The sequence below is a fragment of the Heptranchias perlo genome, chromosome 20 (assembly GCF_035084215.1).
Source record: "Heptranchias perlo isolate sHepPer1 chromosome 20, sHepPer1.hap1, whole genome shotgun sequence".
Lineage (NCBI taxonomy): Eukaryota > Metazoa > Chordata > Chondrichthyes > Hexanchiformes > Hexanchidae > Heptranchias > Heptranchias perlo.
The window spans coordinates 44,949,168-44,976,572 of NC_090344.1; the positions used below are offsets into that span (position 1 = coordinate 44,949,168).

The 27,405-nt window shown below is 45.3% G+C and overlaps 1 protein-coding gene across 4 annotated transcripts in view; it reads left to right on the forward strand.

Annotated features, from left to right (window-relative positions):
• The window catches only part of tacc1 (transforming, acidic coiled-coil containing protein 1), a 145,282-nt gene that overhangs the window by 53,537 nt on the left and 64,340 nt on the right, over window positions 1-27,405 (forward strand). For all 4 annotated transcript variants that reach the window (XM_068001195.1, XM_068001199.1, XM_068001196.1 and 1 more), the window contains one exon: window positions 98-219. In XM_068001195.1, coding sequence (XP_067857296.1) covers window positions 98-219 — 122 coding nt within the window. The remainder of the gene's footprint in view (window positions 1-97; window positions 220-27,405) is intronic.

The following is a 27,405-nucleotide window of genomic DNA, read 5'->3' on the forward strand; positions in this document are numbered from 1 at the left end:
AGGAAGGAATGAATGTAGAAAAGAGAATCAATCAAACTCGATTTCAAAAGGAGAAATTCTTCATTTTTTTCCTCCCCCCCCCCCACCTCCTTTACAGTTCTGACTCAGAAGCGAATTTCGAGACACCTGAAGCTGATACACCTGTACGGGGCTCGTCAGAAATTGCTCCAGGTGAATTGGGCAGAAAACACAGAGATCAGCCAGGGACCGATAAACCAGGTAAGGCAAAAGAGTCACATGTCCTGTTTATGGAGCTGGGGCAAGTAGGAAGAAAGGGAAAAGCCGTGTTATTGTAATATAACTTGACAGAATGCCAGCTGCTATTGGCTGCAGTGTGCTTGTGGTTTAACCGTTTGAGATCAGGCATAAGTAACATGCTGAATTCAACGTGGACATTTGAATAACACGCCCTGTGCTGCTGTTTCCTCATTAGTTTACAACAGAAACGATCACATCTATTTTAATTCTATCGCTGCACTAGCATCAAAGTAGCACAGCTACAGAAGCAGCTATTTTTCAATAGAAGAGCCCTTTCTGGCAAAACCTTTGATCACTTTTATTTTGTCATGATCTACCAGCACATTTTTCAGCATTTCTGTGGATCATCATCGAGTGGATTGTCAAAAAGGATGATCTGGAAAGTCAGATCTGGAAAGTCACAGGAATATTGAGGACTAATGCAGTGTGTAGTATTCAGGAAAAAGTGCAGTATTTTCAAAATGATGTTCAAAATTCTGCTTCCCAAAAAATTAAGGCAGGGAGCTTTTCACACTGCAGATATCTTAGTCGATTGCAATTATTTAAATGCATGAATCAGGATGTTATGTGCTTTTCATTTTTATGCTTGTATTTAAAAAAAATCATTGTCACCTCTCACTGCATGTTGATTGTTTTCAACTGAGGCATGGCAACAAGTTTGGAATATTCAGATCACGTTTAAATATTTTGAAATGAATAATTTCTTTGTGAGCTGCTCCCACGTGCTTGGAGAGGAATCAAACAGACATCAGCAAGTGGTGATTGCTGTGTTTGGGATGTGCCAAAGCCTTTGAGTTTTCTGTTTTTATTTGAGAGATTTTATTATCTAAAGGGTGGTTGATGGATCTGGCCTTGATGGAAGTCAAAGTCTGAATTTGGATTACTCTTAAAATGCTCAAGTCTTGCCTGCTAATACTGTACTAAATCCAAATCCCAAATTCAACTTCTTCAGATCCCAAGGGCGTTCCAGCCAGGGCCTAGTCCCCAGTCTCGGCGCCAATAGTGTTGATCCAAGATACACTTGAGACGAGGAAGACATGCTCCAGACCCTGTATTTGAATAGCTGAAGTACCAGCGGGGCGAGCTGCAGGTGCATGCTCACATTCACAGACATTCCAACCCCCAGCCATACAAGGTCCCAGACCCCTTCCCCTTCCTCCCCCCAACTCCCTGACCCAACATCTTGATCCTAGATCTTGATCACAAGGCACAGTTACACACTCTTTGATGGGATGACAGTTGGTAAAGACATTAACAATACACGTCTATCAATATTTCTGGAGGTTCTCAACATGGTTTGGCCACACATTGGTGCACCACACACTGCACCGTGTGTTAGAAAGCAGGCTCGGGGTTCTGTTATCTTCACACACACATATCTTGCTCCCAGCCGAACCCTGAAAGGAGACCAAATGGAGGCCAGGTGTGTTCTCAGGAGGTAGGGAGGGCAAGTCCAAGTGAGAGTTAACCTTACCAGCTGAAGAGCTGCATTGCCAGAGATGAGCACAGAGGGATCTAAAATCAGGGGGATGTGAAGTTTTTCTGAAACTTTCTGTTCAATCTGTTTCCTCTCTTTGTTTTTTAAACTTTCTGCTCCACTGTTTCGCCCACCCCTTCCTCTCTTGAAGGAGCTCTCACTTAGGTACAATTTCACAGGCACTGGGAGCCCCCAAGGATCTTGCTAAAGTCCGCAATTATCCAAGTCCGAGCCTTAATACAGACTTTTTAACGGTGGGGGTGAGGGGGCATCAGAGCTGAACTGAGCCAGATTTTCACCCAATGTTCATCAGAGTTGAGGTGAACCATGTTTTCAACCTATGTTCGGGCACAAACACTTCCGGCAGGGGTTGCTGGATAGCAATCAGGAGTAATATCCCTAGCTGGTTTCCAGAGCCTGAAGCCAATTGCAACAGCCTGCCACTGCCCTAGCTAAGATCAGCTGACCCAGACCTCAGCTACAGTACATTCAGTGAAATGAAAATATCCTGGATTGTGCCACCATAAAAAAGAACTTGCATTTCTATAGTGCCTTTCACATCCTTAGGATGTCGCAAAGTGCTTCACAGCCAATGAAGTACTCTTAAATTGTAGTTATTATTGTAATGCAGATAAACGCAATAGCCAATTTGTGCACAGCCAAGTCCTATAAACAGCAATGAGATAATGAGCAGATATTTATATTTTTTAGTGATATTGGTTGAGGGATAAATATTGGCCAGGACACCGGGAGAACTCCTCTGCTCTTATATGAATAGTGCCATGGGAGCTTTTACGTCCACTTGAGAGGGCAGACGGGCCTCGGTTTAACATCTCACCTGAAAGACGGCACCTCTGACAGTGCAGCACTGCCTCAGTACCGCACTGAAGTGTCAGCCTGGATTTTGTGCTCAAGTCACTGAAGTGGGGCCTGAACCCACGACCTTCTGACTCCGAGGCAAACGCCTCAGAGTGGTACCTCCATAAAGCGATGTGTGGCTTGCAGATCTGAGTTATACTACCAGCTGCTGTGCCACTCTTTACCCAATGTTGAGACCACAGCAATTAGTTCGGCAACCTGGCGAGGGAGTACAAAATCAGCCAGAGTCGCAGACGCTCCTGATCACAATCTAGTCGCCCCTGCTGGAATAGAGTATGTGCATGGGTAACGGGTCATGACCCAATTGGATGAACATTCCCACCCCCTCCCCTCCATCATCGAACAGGTTGCTGACACTCACTGTTAAGGCTCACTACATGAAGAATTACCAGGTCTCAGAGTGCTATCGACGCCTGCACAACTGAACCCCGGTTTTCTCCACTTCTTCAAGAGAAAATAGGGGGAGGGAGGAATCTGAAGTTGTTGGTCACCATTGTAAAAGCTCAAAATATGAGCCATTCCAGATATATGAACATCCTCTGCTCCTGAGACATCTGTATTTGAGTGCACTCATTTCCACTATGTTTCTTGTTCCTGTTTTGATAAACACATAGCCAGCTGTTTTTGGTATATTGTTACTCCCCACAGTTTCAGCGCCTATTTTAGATTGTTGATTGATCAGTGTAATTAAAGAGGCACTGCCATCTCTTGCAAAATACTTGCTTGTAAACGGAGTAGAAGGCATTGACCCTATGCACCGTTATTTATAATCTAAACTTAATACAAGTCGAAGCCAAAAATAAAACAGGAGTGAAAAACTTAAGAATGCAGTTGGCGAATGTGGTGGTGCAGGAAGAGAACTTTTGGATAATGTGCTCCTGGCTATTACAGGAACTGTGACTGCCTCACCATCCCTTTTTGCAGAGATAACAGCTCCTTTGAAGGTATTGGAATGTGTAGGGACAGAATGGTAATTGAAACATTGAAATTATTCAAACAGGAGTTCGGTACCTATGAAATTAGATTGCTCAACCTCTGGGTGGGAACAGTGGAATCTGATTCCAGCCTCAAGTGAATATTGCTGGCCTTTCATTGCAGTCTCATCCTTGTTGTCTGTTGTAGAGAGGAGAAAATGGCTGGGGACAGAAGAGATGGGGTTAGACGAAGTGGGTTTTAATTCCTATGCCAGCTCCTGGGAACTCACTGTAACAGCTGCAGTGACAGCACTGCTGATTGAGGGGATGTATCATTGTACGTTACAGCTCTGAAGGAGGCTGCGGATGGGGGAAGAATGGGGCCATTTTAAATTCAAAACATAATGTTTCAAAGTTACAAATTGAAAATATGGATTTCAAACTGTCAACATATTACAACAATGAGTCTCTAAATGTGCTCTGGAGTGGGCATCCTTGAACTATCAATAACAAGCCTTTGAAAGCATTTTTGATTAGACTTTTCGATGTGAAATTTTGCTTGTAATTTGAAACATTTCTGGGCTTAGCGGATGGTTTAGCAGGTTGAAGCTGAATCATAACAGATCAGAACAGTCCCAGGGAGGGAAGAGAAACAAAAATCAGCCGGGGTTCCCATATTGCAAATGCGCATGCAGACGTCGGGTGCGGATGGGATCACGGTCAGGGTCAGGGTCAGCCGTGGTGACCTCTGCACCCTGTCGACAGTCGTGAGTTAGATTCAGGAATGAAGAGTGCCATAAGGGCACCCAACACTTGATTCACGGCAAACCAAATGGCCTTGCTCATCCATAGTTATCTTGAACGAGGAAGAGAAGGAGCAATGGAAGGATGATGGGCAGCATTCATAGATACACATAACCCAACTGGCAGAGCAGCAGAGGGGGAACTGTGCAGTTTGTGTTGCCTGTACTGTAATTCCCAACAGTTATCACCTGTATTCCGAATGACACTGTGCGTTATCTTCAGCTGTGGAGTAGAAGGCAATGCTGCTCTCCGTTAGCCCCATAAACTGGGGTGCCTGCTGAACTGTGACTACCAAAGGAGCTGGCTCCTTCAGGAGAGAAATGGGAGTAAATTAGCAGCAAAGAAGAGCAGAAGGAAACTAAGGTAGAAGGTTTTTGAGGTGCAATACGATTATTTCACGAACCCTAGTGGCTGCAGTGAAGTGGTTAATCGACCCTGTGCTCCAAACAGAAGTATTAAACAGGATACAGCATTGTACTGGAGTCGTGACAAAGGTCAGCTGGGTGGGAGATGGTAAACCACAGCACAATGCCATAATTTACTTGGAACACACCATGTTGAAAATATGGATAAAAATAGTTGATGCAGAGCGGCCCTCAATGAACTCCAGTACGAACAAAAGATTTATTTATGGTGAAGTGTAATCCACTTGAAGGGGCATGATCTTCATGAAACATTTTGTGTGGCAATTTTATGGGGTTGACAGAAAGGTCATGTATAATTTTTATTCCCACAACATGAATTGGTCGTCACAAAGTGATGCATTTCAATGAGATTCACATCACTGCATCACATGCTTATAAACAAATAATAAATATTTTTCCATGAAGTTGATGCCATTTAAAAAAAAAGTAGGATGTATTTTCCTCTCATTTAGCTTTATATTATATTACTATCGTGTTCCTACTTGGTATTGATATGGACATTTTTGCTAAAATTGGTGAACAGAGCAAAATATCTGTGTTTGGTGTAACTTGCTTCTTTGCTTCTCACATGATGCTTTCCTAAAAAGCTCCCATCAGCTTGTTGGTGTAGCCTAATGGCTTGAGCTGTGGATTTCTCAGTCAGGGGCCTAGCTCTTAACCAACTAAGAACATTTGAGTTGCAAGTTTGCCGGCTGCTGTAATCTTCTGGGCAGTGTCCTGATGCTAAAGGATGTTCAGCTGATGGTAAAGGGCTGTGTGGTGTTACATGTAACCCACATGTGTCCTAACGCAAGGTGCAAATTTCCATCTCTTAGGAGCAAACGAGCGTCCCTTGACACCTTATTTGTTCTTTGTATGAGCACAATCCCCACGTCCTAACTCAATCACTTCAATAAAAATCGCCCAGTATCACTATTTTATGTCACCACGCTGTTAAGGCATGCAGTTAACTATATTACTACAAGGCGGCAATAGCACTTGGTAATGTGCTTTGTTAAAAAAAAAATCACTGCACAGTTGTTCCTGCTGTCGAGCACATCTAACACATTGCCTTCTCAAATTCCATTCCAATGTACAGTTATAGGGCCCACACTGAACCTTACAGTTTGGAGAGGTGTCCTCTCTCATTCACAACTCGCCCACATAAATCAAGTGCAAAACTGTCTCTATGGCCTGGACTGTAAGAGTTTGCTTCTCAAAGGTATGTTGCACCTTTTATATGCAACAATGTACAGCATGAGATTTATTAAGAATGATATGTTACATTGTACACTGCACAGTGACACTGATCCAGCACAATGTTACACTGCACAGCACATAAGAACAGAGGAAATAGGAGCAGGAGTAGGCCACACAGCCCTTCGAGCTTGCTCCACCGTTCAGTAAGACCTTTGACCTCAACTCCATTTTCTCGCCCGATCTCCATATCCCTTGATTCCCTTAGAGTCCAAAAATCTATCGATCTCAGCCTTGAATATACTCAATGACTGAGCATCCAGCATCCACAGCCCTCTGGGGTAGAGAATTCCAAAGATTCACAACCCTCTGAGTGAAGAAATTTCTCCTCATCTCAGTCCTAATTGGCTGACCCCTTATCCTGAGACTATGCCCCCTAATTCTAGACTCTCCAGCCAGAGGAAACAGCCTCTCAGCATCTACTCTCAGAATCTTATGTTTCAATGAGATCACCTCTCATTCTTCTAAACTCCAGAGAATATAGGCCCATTCTACTCAATCTCTCCTCACAGGTCAACCCTCTCATCCCAGGAATCAATCTAGTGAACCTTCGTTGCACCGCCTCTAAGGCAAGTATATCCTTCCTTAGGTAAGGAGACCAAAACTGTAAGCAGTACTCCAGGTGAGGTCTCACTAAAGCCCTGTACAATTGTAGCAAGACTTCCTTACTCTTGTACTCCTGTACTTGTACTCAGGCCAGACAAGTGCCAGGCAATGACCATCTCCAACAAGAGAGAGTCTAACCACCTCCCCTTGACATTCAACGGCATTACCATGGCCGAATCCCCCACCATCAACATCCTGGGGGTCACCATCGACCAGAAACTTAACTGGACCAGCCATATAAATACTGTGGCTACAAGGGCAGGTCAGAGGCTGGGTATTCTGCAGTGAGTGACTCACCTCCTGACTCCCCAAAGCCTTTCCACCATCTACAAGGCACAAGTCAGGAGTGTGATGGAATACTCTCCACTTGCCTGGATGAGTGCAGCTCCAACAACACTCAAGAAGCTCGACACCATCCAGGACAAAGCAGCCCGCTTGATTGGCACGCCATCCACCACCCTAAACATTCACTCCCTTCACCACCGGCGCACAGTGGCTGCAGTGTGTACCATCCACAGGATGCACTGCAGCAACTCGCCAAGGCTTCTTCGACAGCACCTCCCAAACCCGTGACCTCTATCACCTGGAAGGATGAGAGCAGCAGGCACATGGGAACAACATCACCTGCACGTTCCCCTCTAAGTCACACACCATCCCGACTTGGAAATATATCACCGTTCCTTCATTGTTGCTGGGCCAAAATCCTGGAACTCCCTTCCTAACAGCACTGTGGGAGAACCTTCACCACACGGACTGCAGTGGTTCAAGAAGGTGGCTCACCACCACCTTCTTAAGGGCAATTAGGGATGGGCAATAAATGCTGGCCTCGCCAGCGACACCCACATCCCATGAATGAGAAAAAAAACCCTTGCAATAAAAGCCAACATACCATTTGCCTTCCTTATTGCTTGCTGAAGCTGCATGTTAACTTTCTGTGTTTCACGTACAAGGACACCCAAATTCCTCTGAACACCAACATTTAACAGTTCCTCAACATTTAAAAAATATTCTGTTTTTCTATTCTTCCTACCAAAGTGAATAACCTCACATTTCCCCACATTATTCTCCATCTGCCACCTTCTTGCTCACTCACTTAATCTGTCTATGTCCCTTTGCAGATTCTTTGTGTCCTCCTCACAGCTTACTTTTCCACCTAACTTTGTATTGTCAACCAACTTGGATACATTACACTCAGTCCTTTCATCTAAATCATTAACATAGATTGGAAATAGCTGAGGCCCTAGCACTGATCCTTGCGGCACACCACTAGTAACAGCCTGCCAACCTGAAAATGACCTGTTTATTCCTACTCTCTGTTTTCTGTCCATTAACCAATCCTCTATCCATGCTGATATCTTACTCCCAACCCCATCAGCCCTTATCTTGTGTAACAACCTTTCATTTGCACCTTATTGAATGCCTTTTGAAAATCCAAATATACTACATCCACCGGTTCCCTCTTGTCTACCCTGCTAGTTACATCCTTAAAAAACTCTAATAGGTTTGTCAAAAATGATTTCCTTTTCATAAATTCATGTTGACTCAGCCTAATCATATTATTATTTTCTAAGTGCCCTGTTACCATGTCCTTAATAATGGATTCCAGCATTTTCCCGATGACTGATGTCAGGCTAACTGGCCTGTAGTTCCCTGTTTTCTCTCTCTCTTCTTTCTTGAATAACGGTGTTACATTTGCTACCTTCCAATCCACTGGGACCGTTCTAGAATCTCGGGAATTTTGGAAGATCACAACCAATGCAGCCATCTCTGCAGCCATCTCTTTTAAAACCCTAGGATGGAGGCCATCAGGTCCAGGGGATTTGTCAGCTTTTAGTGCCATTAATTTCTCCCGTACTTTTTCTTTACTCATATTAATTATTTTAAGTTCCTCACTCTCATTAGACCCTTGGTTCCCCACCATTTCTGGCATGTTTTTTGTGTCTTCTACTGTGAAGACAGATACAAAATATTTGTTGAACATCTTTGCCATTTCCTTATTCTCCATTATAATTTCTCCTGCCTCAGCCTCTAAGGGACCCACGTTTACTTTCTCTTCCTTTTTACATACTTGTAGAAGGTCTTACAATCTGTTTTTATAACTCTTGCTAGTTTACTCTGATATTCTATTCTCTCCCTCTTTATCAATTGTTTGGTCAGCCTTTGCTAGTTTCGAAAACTCTCCCAATCCTCAAGCTTACTACTCTTGGCAACATTATAAGTCTCTTCTTTTAATCTAATACTATCCTTAACTTTTTAGTTAGCCACGGATGGAGTGTATATTTGTTGAGAATTATGAAATATTTCTCTAATGTTTGCCATTGCTTTTCCACTATCATATCTTTTAATCTAATTTCCCAATCTACCTAAGCCAACTCGCCCCTCATACCTATGTAATTGGCTTTTTTAAAGTTTAAGACTCTAGTTTCGGACTTAAGTGCGTCACTCACAAACTCAATGTGAAAATCTATCATATTATGATCACTCTTCCCCAGAGGATCCCTTATTATGAGAATACACTGATCCAGCACAGTGTCACACTGCATAGTAACGCACCAGCACAGTGTCACAGTGTTACACTGCACAGTAATACACCGATCCAGCACAGTGTTCTCCTGCACAGTAACATACTGATCCAGCACATTGTTATACTGCGCAGTAACACACTGATCCAGCACAGTGTTACACTGCACAGTAACACACTGATCCAGCACAGTGTTATACTGCACAGTAACACACTGATCCAGCACATTGTTATACTGCACGGTAACACACTGATCCAGCACAGTGTTACACTGCACGGTAACACACTGATCCAGCACAGTGTTATACTGCGCGGTAACACACTGATCCAGCACAGTGTTACACTGCACAGTAACACACTGATCCAGCACAGTGTTATACTGCACAGTAACACACTGATCCAGCACAGTGTTACACTGCACGGTAACACACTGATCCAGCACAGTGTTACACTGCACGGTAACACACTGATCCAGCACAGTGTTACACTGCACGGTAACACACTGATCCAGCACAGTGTTACACTGCACGGTAACACACTGATCCAGCACAGTGTTACACTGCACAGTAACACACTGATCCAGCACATTGTTATACTGCACGGTAACACACTGATCCAGCACAGTGTTACACTGCACAGTAACATACTGATCCAGCACATTGTTATACTGCACGGTAACACACTGATCCAGCACAGTGTTACACTGCACGGTAACACACTGATCCAGCACAGTGTTACACTGCACGGTAACACACTGATCCAGCACAGTGTTACACTGCACAGTAACACACTGATCCAGCACAGTGTTATACTGCACAGTAACACACTGATTCAGCACAGTGTTATACTGCACAGTAACACACTGATCCAGCACAGTGTTACACTGCACAGTAACACACTGATCCAGCACAGTGTTATACTGCACAGTAACACACTGATCCAGCACAGTGTTACACTGCACAGTAACACACTGATCCAGCACATTGTTATACTGCACAGTAACACACTGATCCAGCACAGTGTCACACTGCACAGTAACACGCTGATCCAGCACATTGTTACACTGCACAGTAACACACTGATCCAGCACAATGTTATACTGCACAGTAACACACTGATCCAGCACAATGTTATACTGCACAGTAACACACTGATCCAGCACAGTGTTATACTGCACAGTAACACACTGATCCAGCACAGTGTTATACTGCACAGTAACACACTGATCCAGCACAGTGTTATACTGCACAGTAACACACTGATCCAGCACAGTGTTATACTGCACAGTAACACACTGATCCAGTATAGTGCCTTCGACTGTCAAGTGTCATATTAGTTTATAACAATATGGAACACTGATGTGTTAAACCACAGATGCAAAATATGTGCATCAGGAACATGCAAGTCAAGGAAATAGCAAAAAAAACAATTAATGCAAAGAACTAATGAATATTCAGCAGCTGGCCATAAATTCTGTAATGTTCCCTGTCAAGGTGCATTCATCCACATGAGATTTAGTCATGATTTCCTGAATCAGCCTCATCTATCTATCTATCTGCTTATTTCTGATTGTCAAAATGCTGAACATTATACTGGGCTTTATATTTTATGATTTATTGGCTAATTAATAGACGAACACAACCCTGATCAGCTAGCAGTATTATAGAAAGTTGCCTTGAAATTAGTTGCAAAAATGTAATATGTTTTATAATTCATCAATATTCATGAAACCCAAGAACTCCAGGTACGTGATAACTGTATACTTCATTTATAGTTAAAAAGTGCAGATTTCAAAGCTGTAGTATTTTCATCTGACAGGACCTGAGTCAACTCACGTGCATAGATATATTCGTAAAATACTCACGTACCTGCTCACCAGAATTAATCAATCGTTTTTTTAATTTGCCTTTTTGAGAATCAATTTTTATTTGCGTGTCTCATTCTCTGATGTGCACAGCAATCAATCATCTTGCACATTTGGTCACTTTGGCCACAACTGGCGGGAGTGTGAATGGAGCAGGGTAGATGAATGAGGTGGAGGGAGGGGGATGCTAATGGCTGAGTGAATTTTATCCTTTAAAAGTCCACTCAGATCTTCCATCCTTGCCCTGCCACTGAGTATAGAATCATAGAATCATAGAAGTTTACAACATGGAAACAGGCCCTTCGGCCCAACATGTCCATGTCGCCCAGTTTATACCACTAAGCTAGTCCCAATTGCCTGCACTTGGCCCATATCCCTCTATACCCATCTTACCCATGTAACTGTCCAAATGCTTTTTAAAAGACAAAATTGTACCCGCCTCTACTACTGCCTCTGGCAGCTCGTTCCAGACACTCACCACCCTTTGAGTGAAAAAATTGCCCCTCTGGACCCTTTTGTATCTCTCCCCTCTCACCTTAAATCTATGCCCCCTCGTTATAGACTCCCCTACCTTTGGGAAAAGACTCCCCTACCTTTGGTACAAGCCAGTTGTTTCTCACCGGGAGACTTGGAAGGAGCGGGGATTCAGTGTGGCACAAGGGGAGGTCAGAAAGCAGGTTCCCTTTCTTGAGGGCACAGATTGTGCGTGGTGCAGGAAGACAGGGGGTACAGGGTGTGTGGTGCAGGAAGACGGGGGTACTGGGTGTGTGGTGCAGGAAGACAGGGGGTACAGGGTGTGTGGTGCAGGAAGACAGGGGGTACTGGGTGTGTGGTGCAGGAAGACGGGGGTACTGGGTGTGTGGTGCAGGAAGACAGGGGGTACAGGGTGTGTGGTGCAGGAAGACAGGGGGTACTGGGTGTGTGGTGCAGGAAGACAGGGGGTACAGGGTGTGTGGTGCAGGAAGACAGGGGGTACTGGGTGTGTGGTGCAGGAAGACGGGGGTACTGGGTGTGTGGTGCAGGAAGACAGGGGGTACAGGGTGTGTGGTGCAGGAAGACAGGGGGTACAGGGTGTGTGGTGCAGGAAGACAGGGGGTACAGGGTGTGTGGTGCAGGAAGACAGGGGGTACAGGGTGTGTGGTGCAGGAAGACAGGGGGTACAGGGTGTGTGGTGCAGGAAGACAGGGGGTACTGGGTGTGTGGTGCAGGAAGACGGGGGTACTGGGTGTGTGGTGCAGGAAGACGGGGGTACTGGGTGTGTGGTGCAGGAAGATAGGGATTTCAGGGTGTGTAGTGCAGGATGACAGGGGATACAGGGTGTGTGGTGCAGGAAGACAGGGGATACAGGGTGTGTGGTGCAGGAAGACAGGGGATACAGGGTGTGTGGTGCAGGAAGACAGGGGATACAGGGTGTGTGGTGCAGGAAGACAGGGGGTACAGGGTGTGTGGTGCAGGAAGACAGGGGGTACAGGGTGTGTGGTGCAGGAAGACAGGGGGTACTGGGTGTGTGGTGCAGGAAGACGGGGGTACTGGGTGTGTGGTGCAGGAAGACGGGGGTACTGGGTGTGTGGTGCAGGAAGATAGGGATTTCAGGGTGTGTAGTGCAGGATGACAGGGGATACAGGGTGTGTGGTGCAGGAAGACAGGGGATACAGGGTGTGTGGTGCAGGAAGACAGGGGATACAGGGTGTGTGGGGGTTGGAAGACAGGGGATACAGGGTGTGTGGGGGTTGGAAGACAGGGGATACAGTGTGTGTGCAGGATGGAAGACAGGGAGTACAGAGTGTGTGCGGGTTGGAAGACGGGAAGTACAGAGTGTATGGGGGTTGGAAGATAAGGGAGAACAGGGTGTGTGGGGGTTGGAAGATAAGGGAGTACAGGGTGTGTGGGGGTTGGAAGATAAGGGAGTACAGGGTGTGTGGGGGTTGGAAGACAGTGGGTACAGGGTGGGTGGGGGTTGGAAGATAAGGGAGTACAGGGTGTGTGGGGGTTGGAAGATAAGGGAGTACAGGGTGTGTGGGGGTTGGAAGATAAGGGAGTACAGGGTGTGTGGGGGTTGGAAGATAAGGGAGTACAGGGTGGGTGGGGGTTGGAAGATAAGGGAGTACAGGGTGTGTGGGGGTTGGAAGACAGTGGGTACAGGTTGTGTGGGGGTTGGAAGATAAGGGAGTACAGGGTGTGTGGGGGTTGGAAGACAGTGGGTACAGGGTGGGTGGGGGTTGGAAGACAGTGGCTACAGAGTGTGTGGGGGTTGGATGACAGTGGGTACAGGTTGTGTGGGGGTAGGAAGACAGTGGGTACAGGGTGTGTGCGAGTTGGAAGACGGGGGTACAGGGTGCGTGGTGGTTGGAAGACAGGGGGCAAAGGGTGTGTGGGGGTTGGAAGACGGGGCTCAGGGTGTGTGCGGGTTGGAAGACAGTGGGTACAAGGTGTGTGCGGGTTGGAAGACAGTGGCTACAGGGTGTGTGGGGGTTGGATGACAGTGGGTACAGAGTGTGTGGGGGTAGGAAGACGGGGGCACAGGGTGTGTGCGAGTTGGAAGACGGGGGTACAGGGTGCGTGGTGGTTGGAAGACAGGGGGTACAGGGTGTGGATGGTGAAGGGAGAGAGGGGACATGGTGTGTACAGTGCAGGGAGATGGGGGCACAAGGTGTGGATGGTCCTAGGAGAGAGGGGCAAAGGGTGTGGGGGAAGCAGAGATGGGGGCACAGGATGTGAATGGTGCAGGAAGACAGGACCACAGAGTGTCAATGATGCAGGGAGACAAACAGAAATTAAGGAAATAACACAAAAGAGGAGGCTGTACATCTTTTTAAAAAAAATTTGCAAGCAAATTCTGAATGTTGCGAGCTGCAGAATCACCAACGTTAGAACCTTCAGCCCTCGCAAATGACACAGCTTTGAATTAAGGAGCATCAACAACAACTTGCATTTATACAGCGCCTTTACCGTAGTAAAACGTCCCAAGGTGCTTCACAGGAGAGATTATCAAACAAAATTTGACGCCGAACCACATAAGGAGACATTAGGACAGGGGGCCAAAAGCTTGGTCAAAGAGGTAGGTTTTAAGAAGCGACTTAAAGGAGAAGAGAGAGATAGAGAGGCGGAGAGGTTTAGGGTGGGAATTCCAGAGCTTTGGGCCGAGGCAGCTGAAGGCACGGCCGCCAGTGGTGGAGCGATTAAAATCAGGAATGCGCAAGAGGCAAGGATTGGAAGAGTGCAGAGATCTCGGAGGGTTGGAGGAGGTTACAGAGATAGGGAGGGGGCAAGGCCATGGAGGGATTTGAAAACAAGGTTGAGAATTTTATAATGGAGGTGTTCCCGGACTGGGAGCCAATGTAGGTCAGCGAGCACAGGAGTGTTGGGTGAACAGGACTTGGTACAAGTTAGGATGCGGACATCACTGCTTCCTGCTGTGGCGGATCAGCAAAAGAACAGGGACAAGGTGGGAACAAAGGAGTGGAATGATTAAATAGATTTTACAATTGTGTTTTTACAAATGCAATATCCTCAGGTGCAACATTATTTGCTGCCTCTCAGCAGTTCAATAGTTTTGTAAAGGGAAAGACGTGTTGTCAATGTTATTTATTGAAGATTTTGTCAATTATGTGACGTTCCGGGTCACCATTTATCTGCAATGAGCACGACAATAAAGAAATAAGTAGAACGGCTGATTTATGGCTGCTCTGCAGTGACCTGCAGGGTTTAAGACCCTTTTGCCACGCAGTTGGATCTGGGAGGAACCTATGCTCCAAAATAGTGTTCCAACTATAGGCCAGTCTGTTTAACCTCAGTGATGGGGAAACTTTTGCAAACGATAATCTGGGACAGAATTAACAGTCTCTTGAACGAGAGTGGATTGAATAGGGAAAGCCAGCGCAGATTTGTAAAAGGCAAATCGTGTTTAACCAACTTGATAGAGTTTTTTGATGAGGTAACAGAGAGGGTGGATGAGGGCAATGCAGCTGATGTGGTGTATATGGATTTTCAAAAAGCGTTTGATAAAGTGCCATATGGTAGGTTTGCTATTAAGATTGCGGCCCATGGAATAAAGGGGACAAAAGCAACATGGATACAGAATTGGCTAAGGGACAGGAAACAGAGGGTAGTGGTGAACGGTTGTTTTTCAGACTGGAGGGAGGTGTACAGTGGTGTCGGTGCTGGGACCGCTGCTTTTCTTGATATATATTAATGACTTGGAATTGGGAGTACAGGGCACAATTTCAAAATTTGCGGCTGACACAAAACTTGGAAGGGTAGTGAACAGTGAGGAGGATAGCGTTCGACTTCAAGAGGATAAAGACACTCTGGTGGCATGGGTGGATATGTGGCAGATGAAGTTTAACGTGGAAAAATGCAAGGTGATGCATTTTGGTCAGAAAGATGAGGAGAGGCAATATAAACTGGAGGGTACAATTCTAAAAGGGGTGGAGGAACAGAGGGATCTGGGGGTGTTTGTGCATAAATCGTTGAAGGTGGCAGGGCAGGTTGAGAAAGTGGTTAAAAAAGCATATGGGGTCCTGGGCTTTATAAATAGAGGCATAGAGTACAAAAGCAAGGAAGTCATGATGAACCTTTATAAAACACTGGTTCGGCCACAACTGGACTATTGTGTCCAGTTCTGGGCACCGCACTTTAGGAAGGACGTGAAGGCCTTAGAGAGGGTGCAGAGGAGATTTACGAGAATGATTCCAGGGATGAGGGACTTAAATTACGTGGATAGACTGGAGAGGCTGGGGTTGTTCTCCTTGGAACAGAGAAGGTTGAGAGGAGATTTGATAGAGGTGTTCAAAATCATGAAGGGTCTAGACAGAGTGGATAGAGAGAAATTGTTCCCATTAGCGGAAAGGTCAAGAACCAGAGGACATAGATTTAAGGTGTTCGGCAAAAGAACCAAAGGTGATATGAGGGGAAACTTTTTTACACAGCGAGTGGTTCGGATCTGGAATGCACTGCCCGAGGGAGTGGTGGAGGCAAGTTCAACCATGACCTTCAAAAGGGAACTGGATAAGTACTTGAAACGAAAAGATTTGCATGGCTACAGGGATTGGGCGGGGCAGTGGGACTAGCTGGATTGCTCTTGCATAGAGCCGGCGCGGACTCGATGGGCCGAATGGCCTCCTTCCGTGCTGCAACCGTCTATGATTCTATGATACTGTGAAATCTTTTGCTGGAACTCAGTGCCTACTGTTATAAAGCCTGATACTATGACAGGCGACACGAGGGAAAAAAGTGTTACACAGCGAGTTGTTATGATCTGCAACGCGCTGCCTGAAAGGGCGGTGGAAGCAGATTCAATAATAACTTTCAAAAGGGAATTGGATAAATACTTGAAGGGGAAAAATTTGCAGGTCTATGGGGAAAGAGCAGGGAAGTGGGACCAATTGGATAGCTCTTTCAAAGAGCCAGCACAGGCACGTTGGGCCAAATGGCCTCCATATCATTCTATGATTCTATGTGTCATTGCTGTTTCCTCTGCGAGGATTCAATGACAATAGTCAATTTGGCGCCTCAAGCATGAGATTAAATCGGGTCCCTGAACTGGCTTTACCTATTGAATGTGCTGATTGTCGCTGCAAAAAATGGAGGGGCTCAGAATGGCCCAGCACATCACGTACGGTTTGCTGACAGTGATTAACAATGGTTGCACTATTGTTAGGGAGCAGGAGACGACTAACTGCAGCCCGCCTTCGCCAAGGGAAGAGATTATCCCTTCTAATCCTAATTGGCTTGCTGCTAATACTGTTATTTATCTCATTTAATTATTAGGTACCAAACCATAAAAGCAGAACTGCTTTCAAATGAAATATTCTGACATCCAACACCTGTAAATTATTAATTTTCATGCCTGTCTGACTCCTGGAGGACGGAGACAGCTTTTTAGCTTCAGGGAGAAAGTTCCAGCATTTTGTGTGTTTAATTTGTTCTCGGGGTGTGGGCGACGTTGGCAGGACAGCATTTATTGCCCCGAGAAAGTGGTGCTTGGCCGCCTTCTTAGAGAATACTTGTACAACTGAATGGCTTGCAAGGCTGCTTCAGTGGACATAGTGTGGACTACAGTCATATGTAGGCCAGACTGGGATTGCACAGTGGCTTCCTTTCCCTGAAGGACAGGAGTGAACCTATTTGCGTTTTTGCAACAACTCCGGTAGGTTTCACGGCCATGTTCTTTCTGGTGCCAGTTCATGTATCTATTCCTATTAATACATCTTTTAGAATATGCAGATTAATGTCATAGATGCAACAGAAAGAGTTGCATTTATATAGCGCCTTTCATGACCTCAGGACACCTCAAAGCGCTTTACAGCCAATGAAGTACTTTTCAAGTGTAGTTACTGTTGTTATGTAGGAAATGCGGCAGCCAAAAATGCGCACAGCACAGAAGGAGGCCAATCGGTCCATCTTGTCTGTGCCAGCCGAAAAAGGTCCTACAAACAGCAATGTGATAACGACCAGATAATCTGTTTTATTGATGTTGGTTGAGGGATAAATATTATCCAGGACACCGGGGAAAACTCCCCTGCTCTTCTTCGAATGATTCTATAGAGAGGTCAACACCCAGGGGGCATGGATTTAAAGTAATTGGTGGAAGGATTAGAGGGGAGTTGAGGAGAAATATTTTCACCCAGAGGGTGGTGGGGGTTTGGAACTCACTGCCTGAAAGGATGGTAGAGGCAGAAACACTCATCACATTTAAAAAGTACTTGGATATGCACTTGAAGTGCCGTAACCTACAAGGCTACGGACCAAGAGCTGGAAAGTGGGATTAGGCTGGATAGCTCTTTTTCAGCTGGCACAGACAAGATGGGCTGAATGGCCTCCTTCTGTGCTGTATGATTCTATGACTCTTCTATGATTCTAGTGCCATGAGATCTTTTATGCCCACCTGAGAGGGTAGATGGAGCCTTGGTTTAACGTCTCATCTGACAGTGCAGCACTTCCTCAGTACAGTACAGTGCAGTAAGAAGAACGAGTGCAAATGTCCCTTTTGAGCCGTATTCTGTAGTGAACCAATCGAAAAGTACTGCAGCCTCTTTACAGCCTTTTACTGAATCTCCTGCGGTTTCTGACATCACTTCTGCAAGTCCCACGGTGTGTTTATTTATTGATGGATTTTATGCCTGCAGGTAGCTTCCTCCCAGTTTTGCCACTCAGTGGTTCCTCACGAAATGCTGAGCTGTCTTACGTAAAATACCTTGCTCAATGTGAAGAGTGCCATTGCAGAGCATGAATGTGAGCAGATGCAAATTGTTAACAGCACAACATGCCAGAAATACTAGGCCAACAGATCCAATAGGCAAGGAACAGAAGCAGGATTCGCATAACGTAGTACAGTAGCATGATTTTTCTTTGCCTACAATGTATACCATTTTACATTTGGATCAGGCTCCAAACACGGGTGAATATATCCCAGGAGACGGGGAAAGTGTGCTTTATATGTGAGTTTGCATTATAGACAGTGCTACTACTACTTACAGTCTACTTCCCTTCATTCAAATTACCTGATAATTCAAATTTTAGCACTAAATTCCCACTATGCTGTATTGTTTACCTTGCTTAATTTGATAATTCAATTTTTAGCAGATGAATCGATTTTAAATTATCAGGATCATTTCTGTTCTTTCTATTCTTTCTAACGTCCACACATTGTGCCTGGTTCTGCAGCTGTGCGAAGACACTTTGAATAAACTGTGATGTATCAACCCAGGCTGCCTATTCTACAATGTGCCATGTGAAAACCACAAGAGCCAGGACAGATGAACCCAACCGGGTGGGTTCAAAATAATAAACCTTGTTAAAAAGGTGAAAGTTTCAATAAGGGGAGGAAAATTCAGCTCAAGCGTGCAATATTCTGATTGCTATATTGTAATGGGTGCTCTGAGCATCAATCAATATGTAAACGGGAAGTTTTGGGAAGAGCGTTAAAGCAACTGAATGGTGGCAGTGTGTTTCAAATGTGGGCGATGGAAAATAGCAGCTGTGGGGAAACGTGTTTGTTTACGGTCAGCAAGAAGCCCGAGGAAAATCTGGGCCAATATTGTAAATATCCCTCCCCATCACGCGTGTAGACACAAAATCTTAGGGTCACGATGCAGTGGTAACGAAAGATATAAATTAAATAGCAAAACATGAACATCAAAGTTCAGCAATAAGAAGAAGCATTGTTTCACAGATTAAGAATATAACATTCAAGGCTGAGGTGCATTATCAGGGGGCGGGAATGACATTTGTGAACAACTCAAAAGCTTTGATCTAGTTTTATGACATTATTGCCACCCCCTTCAGTGTTTTATATCCTTGCAGCAGACAACCGTTCTTTATCCTCTCAGTGTAATGAGAGTGATGCAGTGGAAAACACCTGGTGTACCTGAATTTATTACCTGAATGGTTGTTGGACTAAGCGCTGATGCAGGATTTTTGCAGCAAACTGCTCGATCCCTTTAGCTGATCATAAATACCAGGGGCCATTTTCCAACTTCAGCAACTGGCAGCTGGCGGTCGGAAAATCACCTGCAGCAATTCCCGATGTGCACTACCGGCGGTTAACACCCTCAGAATGGGGTTGGTAACTTAGCATCCTATTAACTCCGGTGATGCAGCCGGTGCCACTTTAAAAGGGGCCTACCTCTGGGTGCCCAGAGCGTTACACTTGAGGGAACAGTGGGGTCGATTTTGAGTGCCGTCTCCTGAGTTTAACGCTCTCAGAATGGGGTCTTAGCCTTAATGCCCCGTTAAAACTGGTGATGCAACCGGCGCCATTTTGAAAGGGGCCTACCTCTGGGTGCCCAAAGCACCCGCCTGTTTCAGGAGCTAGGCCCCTTTTAATATGGAGATTGGGGGTCCCATGACGTAAACGGGACCCCGCTTGCCATTTCAGGTGGGAACTGGTCAGAGCCTGCGCGGTGCAGCGCAGACTTTGAACAGTTCCACGGGCGATGGGAGAGAAGAGGCCAGGCCAAAGATAAGTCTTGAATTACGATTGTGGGCCTCGGAGGAGCAGGAGTGCACGTCCGGGGTACATAGAAATAACCCGGGACGGCTGCCTCCCTGGGACCCACCCTCCGCGGTCATGACCCAAACCGCACTTCCCCCCCCCCCCGCCCTCGACTTATCTTCCTGGCGGCATCGCCGGCCTGTTTTCTTTTGCCAAATCTGGCGGACTGCGCCGGGACACCAGTTTGGTGCCCTGTAGCTCGCCTGGCAAATGTAAATGAGGTCGGAGCCTCAAAATCACAGGGGATGGGGGGTTACTTCGCCATCTGTGCGCCTCCGCCGGTCGGACCCGGAAGTCAAAATGAGCCCCACAGTGTGAAGTCGGAAAATGACCCTTTGAAGTTTGAGCGGAATGCACTCTGGATGCACAGGGTTAGCTCAAGTATAGGATGAGGAAGGCTGCTCATGTAATCTATTGAAGGTTTCTGCAACAACAGCAGCAGCAGCTGCAGCAGAAAGTGCTCAAGGTGGGGAACTACATATGATGGGAGCAAAAAATACCACGGGTGCTGGAAATCTGAAATAAAAACAGAAAATGCTGGAAAACACTCAGCAGGTCAGGGTGGCACCTGTGGAGAGAGGAACAGAGCTAACGTTTCAGGTCAATCACCTTTCATCAGAACTGCAACATCCATCGGTTCCCACCTTTGAGGCCAGCATTCACTGATGCTGCAGCATCGGAATGCAGTTCTGACGAAAGGACATCGACCTGAAACGTCAACTCTGTTTGTTTCTCTCTCCACAGATGCTGCCCTGACCTGCTGAGTGCTTTCCAGCACTCTTTACCTATAAATGGGCTCAGGTGCTCTGTTCAATAATGTTGCAGCATCGTTGAATGCTGGCCTCCAAGGCAGGAACAAATGGACGGTGCGTTTGAGTTACATGGGCTGTCTCAAAGCTTACACTAGACTTGCTACCTGCCACTGGGCTAGGGAGGGGAATAAAATCTCAATCAGTGTTCCTGCTCCTGAGCGCTATTCACCTGCTAGAAAGTGCACGTGTGAGGACAGGAGTAAGGTCAACTTTTTGCAGCCAGGGCTAAATTGCCAGCTGACACTCATTGTCTCAGTTCCCATATAAAGACTGGCCAGCGCCCATGGAACCATTATGATAGCGTCTTCGGGAAAGGAGGGCAGAAAGTTGATGGGGAAATGAAAAGACAGCGTATTAATTCCCTGTAAACTCCATTTTTCCTGTCTCCCATTGACACTGAAAAATGCCACTCCTTGTATGAGGCTGTTAAAACAAGTGTTAGGCAAGGATATTAAGGTTTATGGAACCAAGGCGGGTAGATGGAGCTAAGATACAGATCATCCGTGATCTAATTGAATGGCAGAACAGGCTTGAGGGGCTGAATGACCCACTCCTGTTCCTATGTTCCTAAGTGGGCAATGGCTGATGCCACACAACAAAACAGCTGCTCATAAACTGACAGCTACAGCAACAAAAAAAGTCACAAAGGGTCAGAATCCACATATTGTGTGAAATAAAACAAAATACAAGATTCAGTGCTAGGCGCTCAGCAAATGTTTGGAAGTCTGCTGGGTTTACAAACTGTTCTCAGTTTATGACCTCCTCAGAGCCTCTTGAGTGTTGCAACCTGGTAACATACTCTGATTTATGATTTGTTCGGTATATGCCTGAATATGGAGAGAACATCTGTGATAAAATCACATTCGCTCACATGTGCAATAAAACATTTTAAAGCCGTCACCCTTCATTCGTCTCACCATCCCTCTATCACCCTCACTCACTCAATTCAAATATTTCAACCCCAAAGTGTCCTCCCCATTAGGAGGTATCCAAACAATGGCCCCAAGGCGCCTGGTGCCCAACTACCTCAGTCCTATTTGTGATCATATTTCCTACTCGCTGGAAAATCCCTGCTCTCAGTGTTAGACAAAGGCTGTGCTACTTCCTTTTAAAATGCTGTGAAATAAAGGCCAGTTCAATTCATGTGGTGCCACAATATGAAAACCATGATAGTGTTACAGGTGCTTAAAATGTAGAAGGCAAAGAGTATCCTGGCAATTGCTCTTCAATTAGATCACTGTTACTCACTCTTCCAGTGACATCTAGTACAAAAGAAAGAAAGAACAAACTTGCAATAAAATAACTCTTTTCATGACCTCGGGACGTCCGAAAGCACTTTACAGCCAACGAAGTACTTTTTGAAGTGTAGTCACTGTTGTCAAAAGAACATAAGAACATAAGAAATCGGAGCATGAGTTGGCCATACGGCCCCTCGAGCCTGCTCCGCCATTCAATCAGTTCATGGCTGATCTTCAACCTTAACTCCACTTTCCCGCCTGATCCCCACATCCTTTGAATCCCCGAGAGTCCAAAAATCTATCGATCTCAGCCTTGAATATACTCAATGACCCAACATCCACAGCCCTCTGGGGTAGAAAATTCCAAAGATTCACAACCCTCTGAGTGAAGAATTCCTCCTCATCACAGTCTTGAATGGCCGACCCCTTATCTTGCAACTGTGCCCCTTGGTTCTAGACTCTCTAGCCAGGGGAAACAATCTCTCAACATCTACCCTGTCAAGCCCCCTCATAATCTTATATGTTTCAATGAGATCATCTCTCATTCTTCTAAACTCCAGAGAGTATAGGCCCATTCTACTCAACCTCTCTTCATAGGACAACCCTCTCATCCCAGGAATTAATCTAGTGAACCTTTGTTGCACCGCCTCCAAGGCAAGTATATTCTTCCTTAGATAAGGAGACCAAAACTGCACACAGTACTCCAGGTGAGGTCTCACCAAAGCCCTGTATAATTGTAGTTAGACTTCGTTACCCTTGTACTCCAACCCCCCTGCAATAAAGGCCAACGTGCTATTTGCTTTCCTAATTACCTGCTGTACCTGCATACTAACTTTTTGTGTTTCTTGTATGAGGACACCCAAGTCTCTCTGAACACCAACATCAAATAGTTTCTCACCATTTAAACAATATTCTGTTTTTCTATTCTTCCTACCAAAGTGAATAACATCACATTTCCCCACATTATACTCCATCTGCCACCTTCTTGCCCACTCACTTAATCTGTCTATATCCCTTTGCAGACTCTTTGGGGGAAAAATTGAATAGGGCCTATTATTGTGCACGGATAGCGCGATATACTGTTACCCTGTGCCTAATGGCCCCTGCGCAGGCAGGACGAGACTTTCGCGAGGCCTGAGGACTTACCTTCAAGCAGCGTTCCGAATCAGTGTTGACATGAGGATTCAATTCAATTCGCACTTTCCACCAGCAGGGGAGCCCCAATCTCTTAAAGGCAGGCTGTCTCTTCAAATCTCTTAAAGGTAGCTGGTACCTGTTCTTTGCTGAAAACAGTCCGCTGTCTGAATGGAGATCAGACATCACACATGTAAAACACAGATGCAGGTCCCGTCCCTATGTTTACACACTGATGAGTTATGTTAAAACATTGAATAAAGATTGCGCACTACTAAATCCCACATCCTCCAATCTGCATGCCAGACCTCACCAATCTGTCGATCTGAGTTTGTATCAAGCCTGCGAGAGTGCGTGCAGCAAGGTTCTCTGCTGATACACTACAGGCCTTGGTGCAAGAGGTGGACAGAAGGAGGGACATCCTACATCCTCCGGGGGGCGGGGGGAGGGGTGCGGCAAGAGGCCCTCCAGACATATACCCAAAAGGCAGTGGGAGGAAGCGGGGGATGAAGTCAATGACAGGCGCAAAGCATCACGAACATGGATGCAGTGCAAGAAGCAGTTCAATACTTTGACATAAGTAGTCAAGGTGAGTGAGCTCAACTGTCAAGTGGCGTCTCCTATCAACTGCTCGACGCACTACACCCCCTATCACCCACCTACCAACAAACTCTTTCCATCAGTGCTCAACTCTTCCAACCAGATACTTCCTCTCACCCTTACACATTACCACTGTTGCAAGCCGCCCACCCGCAGCTCACAGCCACACACATTGGCAGCTATTCAACCTTGACAGGCACATCACCCAGGCACACGTCCCGCTTTCTTGCAGGAGAAGGTGGCGCATATCAGGAGGCAGCAAGTGGCAGTGGCATTTAGCTATTTTCAGTGAGATCATGGTGGATCTGTGACCTAACTCCATATACCCGCCTTAGCCCCATATCACTTAATAACCTTGGTTCACAGAAATCTATCAATCTCAGATTTAGAATTTATAATTGAGCTGGCATCAACTGCTGTTTGCAGAAGAGCGTTCCAAACTTCTCCCACCTTTTGGGTGTCGACGCATTTCCTAACTTCACTCCTGCACATCCTGGCTCTAAATGTTAGGCTATGTCCCCGTGTCCAAGTATTCAAGTATAGGAGACCTCCAAAAACAGTTACAAATGTCCCGGCAGCCAGAGGCCATAATCCAGCCATTAACCTGTAAATTCTGCGTGGTCCCTTTAAAAAGCGCTGGTGGGGCTCCTCCAGGCACTCAAAGACACGTTCAGATGGTTGGGGGTTAAGACTGTGCATTGAGTTGAGCATTAAGTGCCAAAATGGTGTTTATCACTTTAAATCAGGATTGCACATTGATTGTATCCATTTTCTCCTTACTTTACATGCTTCTGGCATTCAGTATTTGCACATGCACTAACTCCTATACCAAGATGGCGTCCGGCGCACGTCATGCTGGAAACATGCGTGCACAGCCAAGACGTCGTCTTGGATGTCGGAGAGGAATAATGGGCGCTACACAGCCCAATTTAGCGCCCTTTGTGTCCTCCTCACAGCTTAGTTTCCCACCTAGCTTTGTATCGTCAGCAAACTTGGATATATTACACTCGGTCCCTTCATCTAAGTCATTGATGTAGATTGTAAATAGCTGAGGCCCAAGCACCGATCCTTGCGGCACCCCGACCTGCCAACCTGAGAATGGCCCGTTTATCCCGACTCTCTGTTTTCTGTCCTTCAACCAATCCTCTATCTATGCTAATATATTATCTCCAACCCCATGAGCCCTTTCCTTGTTAACAACCTTTTATGTGGCACCTTATTGAATGCCTTTTGAAAATCCAAATATACTACATCCACTGGTTCCCCTTTATCTACCTGACTAGTTACATCCTCAAAAAACTCCTAAAACCATGTTGACTCTGCCGAATCATATTATGATTTTCCAAATGCTCTGTTACCACTTCCTTAATAATGGATTCCAGCATTTTCCCGACGACCGATGTCAGGCTAACTGGCCTGTCGTTCCCTGTGTTCTCTCTCCCTCCCTTCTTGAATCGCGGGGTTACATTTGCTACTGGGACCGATCCAGAATCTGGAGAATTTTGAAAGATCATAACCAATGCATCCAGTATCTCTGCAGCCACCTCTTTTAGAACCCTCGGATATAGGCCATCAGGTCCAGGGGATTTGTTGGCTTTTAGTCCCAATAGTTTGTCCAGTACATTTTCTCTCGTGTATTAATTGTTTTAAGTTCCTCACTCTCATTTGCCCCTTGGTTCCCCATTATTTTTGGTCTGCTTTTTGTGTCTTCTACTGTGAAGACAGATACAAAATATTTGTTTTACGCATCTGCCATTTCCTGATTCCCCATTATAATTTCTCCTGTCTCAGCCTCAAAGGGACCAATGATTACATAGAAACATACAGAAACATAGAAAATAGGAGTAAGAGTAGGCCCTTCGGCCCCGCTCCACCATTCAAAATGATCATGGCTGATCGTCGAACTCAGTATCCTGTTCCCGCTTTTTTCCCATATCCCTTGATCCCTTTAGCATTAAGAAATATATCTATCTCCTTCTTGAATACATCTAATGACTTGACCTCCACTGCCTTCTGTGGTAGAGAATTCCACAGGTTCACCACCCTCTGAGTGAAGAAATTTCTCCTCATCTCGGTTCTAAATGGCATACCCTGTATCCTGAGACTGTGACCCCTGGTTCTGGACTCCCCAGCCATTGGGAACATCCTCCCTGCATCTAGTCCATCTAGTCCTTTTAGAATTTTATACGTTTCGATGAGATCACCTCTCATTCTTCTAAACTCTAGTGAATAAAGGCCTAGTCGACCCAATCTCTCCTCATACGTCAGTCCTGCCATCCCAGGAATCTTTTGCTACTTTTGCCACTCTCTTCCTTTTTACATACTTGTAGAAGCTCTTACAATCCATTTTTATATTTCTTGTTAGTTTACTTTCATACTCTATTTTCTCCCTTTTTATCAATTTTTTGTTGTCCTTTGTTGGTTTCTAAAACTCTCACAATCCCCAGGCTTATTACTCTTCTTGGCAACATTATAAGCCTGTTCTTTCAATCTAATACTCTCCTTAACTTCTTTAGTTCGTCACGGGTGGATCACTTTTCCCATGGAGTTTTTATTTCTCAATAGAATATATATTCGTTGAGAATTATGAAATATTTCCTTAAATGTTTGCCATTGCTTTTCAACTGTCAAACCCTTTAATTTAATTTCCTAATCTACCTTTGACAACACTCCCCTCATACCTATGTAATTAGCTTTATTTAAGTTTAAGACTACTTTCTGACTTTAGTACATTTCTTTCAAATTCAATTTGAAATTCTATCATATTATGATTGCTCTTCCCCAGAAGTTCTTTTACTGTGAGATTACTAATTAACCCTATCTCATTACATAATACACAATCTAAAATATCCTGTTCCCTGGCTGGTTCCATGATGCATTGCTCTTGGAAACCGCCTCGAATACATTCCATGAACTCGTCTTCCAAACTACCTTTGCCAATTTGATTTGTCCAGTCTATATGCAGATTGAAGTCCCCCATGATTACTGCATTTCCTTTGTTACCAGCTCCCATTATTTCATGATTAATTCTCTGTCCAACGGTATTGCTACTATAAGGGCGCCTATAAACTACTCCCATCGGTGTTTTCTGCCCCGTTATTTCTAATTTCCATCCATATCGATTCTACTTCCTGATCTTTGAGCCAAGATCCTTTCTCACTACTGTCCTTATGTCATCCTTTATTATCAGGGCTACACCCCCTTTTCCATACTGCCTGTGTTTTTTAAATGTCATGCACCTTGGAATATTTAGTTCCCAACCTTGGTGATTTTGCAACCATGTCTCGAAAATGGCAATTGGGTCAAACCCATTTGTCTCTATGTGCAATTAATTCATCTATCTTGTTACGAATGCTCCATGCATTCAGATAAAGAGCCTTTAATTTTGACTTTTTACCATTTTTTCCTGCTTTGACCTTACTTGTTGTTGCACTATTATTGGTAAACTCTCTGTCCCTTCTTGACACACTCTGCTTATCCTAACCCAAGTCACTACACTGTTGAATTGTCTTAATGTAGGAAACGAGGCAGCCAATTTGCGCACAGCAAGATCCCACAAACAGCAATGTGATAATGGCCAGATAATCTGTTTGTGATGTTGGTTGAGGGATAAATATTGGCTGGGACACTGGGGAGAACTCC